The sequence below is a fragment of the Thunnus maccoyii genome, chromosome 23, assembly GCF_910596095.1.
Source record: "Thunnus maccoyii chromosome 23, fThuMac1.1, whole genome shotgun sequence".
Lineage (NCBI taxonomy): Eukaryota > Metazoa > Chordata > Actinopteri > Scombriformes > Scombridae > Thunnus > Thunnus maccoyii.
In genome coordinates this window covers 4984603-4992301 of record NC_056555.1, presented here as the reverse complement: position 1 = coordinate 4992301, position 7699 = coordinate 4984603, and the positions used below count along the sequence as shown (strand labels likewise).

General features: G+C 40.1%; 1 protein-coding gene across 1 annotated transcript; it reads left to right on the top strand.

Moving 5' to 3' along the window:
* The first annotated feature begins 1200 nt into the window (after positions 1-1200).
* phlda1 (pleckstrin homology-like domain, family A, member 1) lies at positions 1201-6486 on the top strand. Its single transcript, XM_042402758.1, has 2 exons — positions 1201-1979; positions 3993-6486. Exon 1 carries the CDS (start codon positions 1479-1481, stop codon positions 1938-1940), a length of 462 nt encoding a protein of 153 aa, XP_042258692.1. The 5' UTR covers positions 1201-1478; the 3' UTR covers positions 1941-1979; positions 3993-6486.
* Positions 6487-7699: the final 1213 nt, after the last annotated feature.

The window sequence follows — 7699 nt, the reverse complement described above, 5'->3', positions numbered from 1 at the left end:
CTTAGCTGAACAATTTTCTTTTTTTTTACTCCTGAATTACAATTGTAAACATTTCCATTTTTCCAAAAAATCTATAAATCAAACCTATTTATTGCAAGCTGTCAATCTTTGAACCAGCAGCTTGGACAATCAGTTTTATGGACAGCCATGTGCCAGCAGAGGGCGCCATTGCTGTGAGATTGTACATTAGATTTGACACTTACTGACCTGCATACAGAATATAGTTTACAATATTAGAAATGACCACATTAAATACCACACAACCACCACCAGAGAGCCATTAGATAGGCTAAAATCTAGAAATGACAGATGATAAAATAAATAGACAGGATTTATCAGTTACATTGCAGATCATATTTAAGACTACACCAAAGCCTTAGTGTGAAAAGACTGTTGATTGGTTTGCCCTATTATTTTCACACACATTAGCCACAGTAATACCAAAGCTGTTGACACATGCTGGAGGAAGCCAAAACAAAAACATTGGATAATACAGTGTAATCTGATAGGACCATGGTGGATGACGTATTTAGATCCTAAAGTGAAAATAGCAACACCACATTGTAAAAGTACCTCATTACAACAAAGTCCTGCTCAACCAAGAAGTGATTTTGTTTTGTCAGGTTATTTCATATGACGGATTCTTAGAGGCCTGAAGCCGTGAATTTTGGGACCAGTCAGATTAATCTTGAGAGCCACTTGATGTTTACCAACCCCCATGTTGAGAACCGTAAATAAAGTAGCATAAAATGGAAAAACTCAAGCACAAGTAGCTCCAAATTCTGTGGATATATACTTGGCTACTTTCCATAGCTGAACACCACAAACCCCTCTAACAAACAGGACCAGAGTCAATGAACAACCCTGACAAAGTGTAGAAAAGTGAACATTATGTGAACAAATTATGTATTTGTTAAGATATTTCTTGACGTATACAGAATTTGTTGCAGTTATTGTATTGGATAGCATTACTGTCAGGTGCTACCTTGGTCCACAAGCTGTTTATTTCCTATAAAGCTGAAATGGGAATGAACCACACAAACACGACCTATAGTGCACTGTGCACTTTCTATTGAGGATTATAGTAATATTTGCTATCGCAATGATTATAATAATTATAAATTATAATGTATTTAAAATCCAAAATTTAAAAAAAAGTTTTTTATAATGACCAATTAGGAATTATTAATAGTCTGTAATTGTTTCAGTGTCTCAAGAGGCTGGGTGCCACTCAGGGGGGCGGTGCACCTCTCCAGACCCCTCCCGCCCCCAAACCCCCCCTCACACACACACTGTGACCAGCAGCCAGGCAGGCAGCCTCCTCACACTACAACCAATACTACACACCGCCGCAGTCAAAGCAGCATCCCATGCCTTCACCTGCTCCAGGATAGACAGCCGTCCATCCAACCATTTCTCCATCTGTCCGTCCGTCCAGTCAGACAGCCAGCCAAGGTGGAAGCCACGTTCAGGTGAGGATGCTGGAAAACGGCAGGAAGGTGTTCAAAGAAGGTCTGCTGGAGAAGCGGAGCGACGGTCTGCTGCAGCTGTGGAAGAAGAAGCACTGCGTCCTGACCGAAGACGGCGTGCTGCTGCTGCCGCCCAAGCAGCACGACCACCCGCAGCACCACCCGTCTCACCACGGCGGCGGGGACACGGGCAAAGTCAAGGAGCTGCACTTCGCCAACATGAAGACGGTGGACTGCGTGGAGCGGAAGGGCAAGTACGTCTACTTCACGGTGGTCATGATGGAAGGGAAGGAGATCGACTTCAGGTGCCCGCAGGACGAGGGCTGGAACGCGGAGATCACCTTGCAGATGGTCCAGTACAAGAACCGGCAGGCGATCCTGGCCGTCAAGTCCACCCGGCAGAAGCAGCAGCTGCTCGTCGTGCAGATGCCCGGCCAGAAGACGGTCCGCAGCTCCCCAAACGTTGCGTGACCTGCGGCGAGCCCCGCGGACACTGGTGCGCCATTTGCGGTAAGACAGCTAAAACAGAGAGGGAGAAACAGGGGGGGCTTCCCAGGTCCGGGGACCACCTGGGGATCCCCTTCCAAATTAAGGACCCGTTTGATACTTTTGTTTTATTCCCTGGATATCAGTGCCATGAGTGAGGACGTCTATCTTCATCATAGGTTACAGTCCTCACCTACAGATGAAAGCCAGAGCGAATGTTCTTCTAGAAGGGGACAAAATCGAACAAAATGTGGATTTATTTTTGCGTAGAGAAAAGTTTGGGAGCGCTGCTGTAGGCCTGCCTATATGAAATCCTCCGCAGGAAAATGTGCTGGATATACATTCCCAGGCAGGTCTAATATTTTACACAAAGAGGGCATCTCCTTACCCAGAACATACGGCTTTACGCATGCGATAAGTAGAATAAATTACGCACGTCGCGTAATTATTTCAATTAGTGCTGGAAAGGTATTTATTTGCTTTTTGAATCCGTTTAAAACTAGAGTTAAGTGACAGAATCAATGTTTGAACCTGTCTCAAGGTTCTTATATAAAAATGAACATTTCATAACTAGTAAAATATGCGTCAGCTACTCCAAATTAGGCGTCAATACGTACAGATTGCGCGCAAAAAATCAGGTGAATCCCTTATATTGTTCAGTTTATGTACACGCTTCTAAATTGACTTAGACACTCAAACCGTGCTGTAGTGAGGTGTTTTCAGCTATATGTTCCACACCAGAGCTGTTTGAGCAGCTATAGTCCAAATGAACACTCCAGCAGCTCATCTCACTCTTTCATTTCTGGCTAAAGTTGTGTTCAGTCAAACAAGCTGCTCTGGTGTTTGGTTGGACAGCAAATTTCCATGCACGTGGCTCTACCGCGGCACATGGTGATTTGTTGTCACATTGATGTTTCAACTCAGCAAAACATCAGTGGACTAAACACGTGTAAACAAAGTGGTTGCATGTGATTATTCGCTCATTATGATAAATTGTAGGCAGAAGTCACCAAACACAAACAGTGGTCCTGAACGCCCCCCTGAAGTAAAGTAAAGTGCCTCACAATATATATCCAGTCCCTGCAAGGTGTTGATTGTAAGGGAGACACTGTAACACAACCCCCCTCACCACTTTCAGGATTTTCACAGTTTTTCAAAGAAGCAGATTGTTTTTAAGTATTCCGTGGTCAAAAACTCTTTTCCTTTTGATCAAAACTAATTTTAGTGAATGAATTTAAAGTCATTTTGACACTAAATTAACTTGCCATGATGGATATTTGAATGAAATTTGTCCCTGAGATCAGGACTTTAGTTTAGTGGAGTCTTAGTGTGCAGCAGGACTGTCTACCGTTGAGGAGGAGACTGAGGTCATGTCTTCGGTATTTTTCCAGGAAGCAATGTTAACATTTAATAATTTTGAAAATAAAAAAAACATGGTGGATATTTTCTGGCTGATTCCAGTATTTTTAAGACTTAGTATTTTTTTAATTGGACCATTTTTAGTCCAGAAGAAAAATAAGTTAAATGGATAAATAAAGGATGAAGTCTTTGCCCACTAAAACTGGATTCCTTGCAGTGTGGAGAAGGCCTTAAAAAGGATTTAATTTAATTTAATTTGCATAAAATATAGCTGAATAGATAAAATATGACTAAACCAAATAATTAAAACATTTCAGAGATGATTTCTGATGTCCGGTCTAAATTTTCTGAGGGGTGGCCGAGGGGTAATTAGACTCATGACTTCAATACAATCCTGGCTACGGCCTGCTGAGCAGTAATCCTCACTCTCTCTTTCATACCTGCATATTTATATAATAGAATAAGTAAATATCTTTAGTTCAAACTTGCAGATAAAGTGAGTGAAAAAAGTGCTTTTCCATATAACGTCTGGGTGATACACCATCCAGACTGTTGAAATGAAATGAACAGCCTCAGGTCTACTTGTATTGAGTTCATGTTTCAAGTGACTTTAGATTTCTTTGCCTCACAGGTCAGACACCATCAGTCTACAGTCTGTCTAATTGATTGCATCCGCAGGTTAATTGGACACTCAGCTGGAGGATGAATATCGACCCGGGCTGCATTTCCCCCGCCGCTTCACCACCCAACTGAATTCTCCAGGACAACCCCTCTTCCATGTCGTGGTTTCCACAGAGCAGCTCCCCGTCCCCTTTTCAATACAGAGACTTCTTTCACTAAAGACTGATGGACAAAAAGCATGTGAGAAAACAACTGTATTCAACCGTGCGATGGGTTTATCCCTTATTTATTAGATGTGTATATATATTTTCTATAAAAAATGTTATGTTGTTGATGAATGTTCAGTGCGGTTGTTGCTAGAGTAGAACAGGAAATACTTGTTTGGAGGTTCATAGCCTACATGTTACACAGGAACTCAATTGGGAATAAGAGTTTCTATGTAGTTAGGATGGTTGCTGTAGGTTAATCAGATCAATTCATTATTGATAAAATGTGTCATTGTTCATATTTTCAGTTTTCAACTGAACCAAAGACTCATAGATTTTTGCCCTCTTGTGCAGTGTTGAAGCTCAGAATATATGATAGATATGATGAGATACCTGCTCGACCTACATTTGTTCAATTGCTTCATTTATTAATAGCTACAGTACATCTTAGTATTTTCATTGTGTACATCAACCATTTTCCACTCTACAGTTAGTCATTTTATTTGGCAGCAAACAGATACAAAGGTTATCTTTTGCTTGCCTGCAAGTCTTAAATCTAAATAAGATGCTAGGTTATTGTCCTCAGTTTGTTTTCAGTGGTTACAGAAAGGAGCTAAGTAATATAGTAAGTATGTAACATGCACTGTGGAGTTTTTATTATATTGACAATTTTCAGGAGCTGAACTGTTCTAAAGACAGTTTGACTGGTTGCATTAAATCTCAGTGGGTGGAGATAAAGAGTGTAATAACATTAGAGTAAAACCCAGGAATACGGAAACCAAAACTGCTACAAATTGATATCCAAAAGCAAAGACACAAAATAGAGGTACCTTTACATTTTTAAAACATTTCTGGGAATTCATAGATACTTTCTACATGTTTAAGCTTCTTGGTCAGCTTTAATCTGGACTGGTTACATTTTAAAAGGTCAGGAACAAACAGGCTTTAATGTCAAATAATTTGAACTATAAAGGTGAAATTTTGTGGCAAAATCAATTAATTGGCTTGTGGAGTTATGTAGATCTGTACATGTCTGTCAAGTTAAACTTTGGTGAACTTTGGCAAACAAATTTGCAATAACCAACCGTCTTGACAGTGCTAATGTTTAACTTTGAGGGAACGGAGAGGCAGAGAGTCTAGAGCAGGAGAAGCTATCAAAGCTTATTAGCTGTGTGCACCACCCATTTAACCCTCAATATAAAGTGCTCCACAAAAGAGGAATGGTTTTTAGACAGTTATGAGACAAGAGAAGGTATAAATTTGTCTCTTGAATAAAGCGTTTGAACTTATTGTCCTTTTAGGTAACAAGTTAATAGCTAACTAACAGTTATCAAGCTAGCTAGCTAGTGTGCCTCACAGGGCTAGCATGTTTCCGGCTGGCTCATGTTAGTATATGCGTTTAGCTTTCCAGTTAAAGCCCCGCGAGTAGTCAATCAAGCTTCTAAAATTGCATATTTTGTGAAGGCGCACAGATTTTTTTTGCCGTGCCACTTTCTTGTGTGACAGTCTTTAGTAGAGCTGGATAGTATGCTCCCCAGCATTACTCTCCATTCATTCCAGAAAGTTGCTCACTGGGGGAATACACTGACATTTTTTTTCTGGCTTCAGCAATTTTTTTTGACTACGGCATAGAGAATTCTCTTCCTTGTCTGTCTTCTTGTTGGTGCTTGGAGTTTTTATAATGCTGAGAAAAATGTATTCATCATGTTGCAGAAGTTTTTTTTTTTGTTGTTGTTGTAATGACTGTTTAAGGTAAAAATTTTGGCCACAGTCGCTGCTTTGCAAATCAAGCTTGCCAGTTAGCTAAGTTGAGCTAAAATGGACTCTTTGGCTCCACCTACTGACGTGTACCTAAACCAATCTACAACAGTTCTTCTTCAGATAAATGTTCTCAAGATTACAGCTCTCATCTGCAAGTTATTTACTGTGAAACCTTTCGTAACAAAAAGTACAGACTAAATTGTGAGTATGGGCAACGTTTATTGAAATGTGACAGGTTTTTTCATAATACAGGGATGTCTCGCTGTTATTTCACTCTGGCTCATGTTGTTTCCTGTCTGGTGGGAGTGTTTTCCACTGCTTCCCCTCTTCTCTTGCCAGTGTATCACCGCCGAAACCAACACATGCCTCTGTGTTGTTGTCATCTCCCACACAGGGTAATAGCTGTGCCCTTTATCTAATGCGACTGGTGTGATGCTTCTCTGACATGCCTTCCTGTTGCCATCATTACACACACAGTTATAGCTGTGCCCTTTGTAGCCACTGTCCAATTTCTTATTTCCACGTGAGATCTATTTTCATACCTCGAAAAGATACATTCCATTAAAAAAAAAAACTAAAATCAACAGTGTCTTGTGTGATTTCTTTTCTTCTTCTAACAGATGAACATTAGGGCCCTGTGGTTCAGCGGGGTTGTTGAAATGACCTGTTTAACTAGCTGCTGCTCTGTCGGTCTCTAGCCTTTCATGCTTTACAACGGCTGAACCTTTCACCTCCTGTTTCCTGGTCTAAAAGTAGAAGCCGTGTTGAGAATTGGGTTTCACTGCCAGTTGTTGCCGCTCAGATAAACTGCCAGCGCGTAATGTGAAATGCACACGCGGCTCCGGCTACTCTCCTGTCTAAAGCCGAGCTAATTCAATTAAATGCGGTGCACATGACAGCATCCTTTCTGACACATGAAGGGTTCGCTGCTGCTGGAGAGGAGCAATTCTTTGTGAGGAAGCAGCTTGTCTCTCTGAATATTAAAATCTTGACCTTAGAGTCCCCTGCTACCCCAATCCTTGCATACTTTTATGGTTTTTCTCTTTTCTGTACTTCAGTGACATCGAAGAGTAAGAATAGTCACACTGGTGCAATCAGGAACATAATGGAAATTCAATTAGATTGCAGACATTTAGAAGATGCTCTTATCTAGAGTGACAACTCAAAACTTAATTACCATCAACACAAAAAAGAAATGATGGATTTTTTAGTTCTTATTATGTATTTTTGGCCAGTTTAGCAGTATCTATATACTGTACATGCATTATGCTAACTACTTCTGATCTGAAATCCATGGTAACACTTTATTTGCTAATTGATAAACGCCTTATCATTTTCTAGGAAGTCTTGTGTAAAGAACCATGTAATTTTGCACAATTTATAGTTAATACAGAAACAGTGTTCAATTGGTGCATTTCCAGTAACTGCCAAGCTAGTGTAACCTACAAAACGTGTAATTTTTATATACGTATATAAAGAATACACTTTCCTATAATAAATTAATGATGAGTAAATTTTTACTTGGGTTTAAATGGAACTGTATCTTTAAGGGAATCCAGACAGCTATTTAAACTCAACACAACAAACTAACTAAAGTAAAAGTCTCACAACTTTTTTTTCCATTTTCTGTAAAATTAGCACCAAATAACACAGTTCCTTCTGGGAAACTTTCAGGAAATCATTAGGACATAATGGCTACCTAAAATAGTGTTACCAAATGTTTTTCCTCTTCAACACAACAAAGAAAATGGTTAATTTCCATGTGGTGGTGCTGTGTTCAAATTGTCTGATGAATTG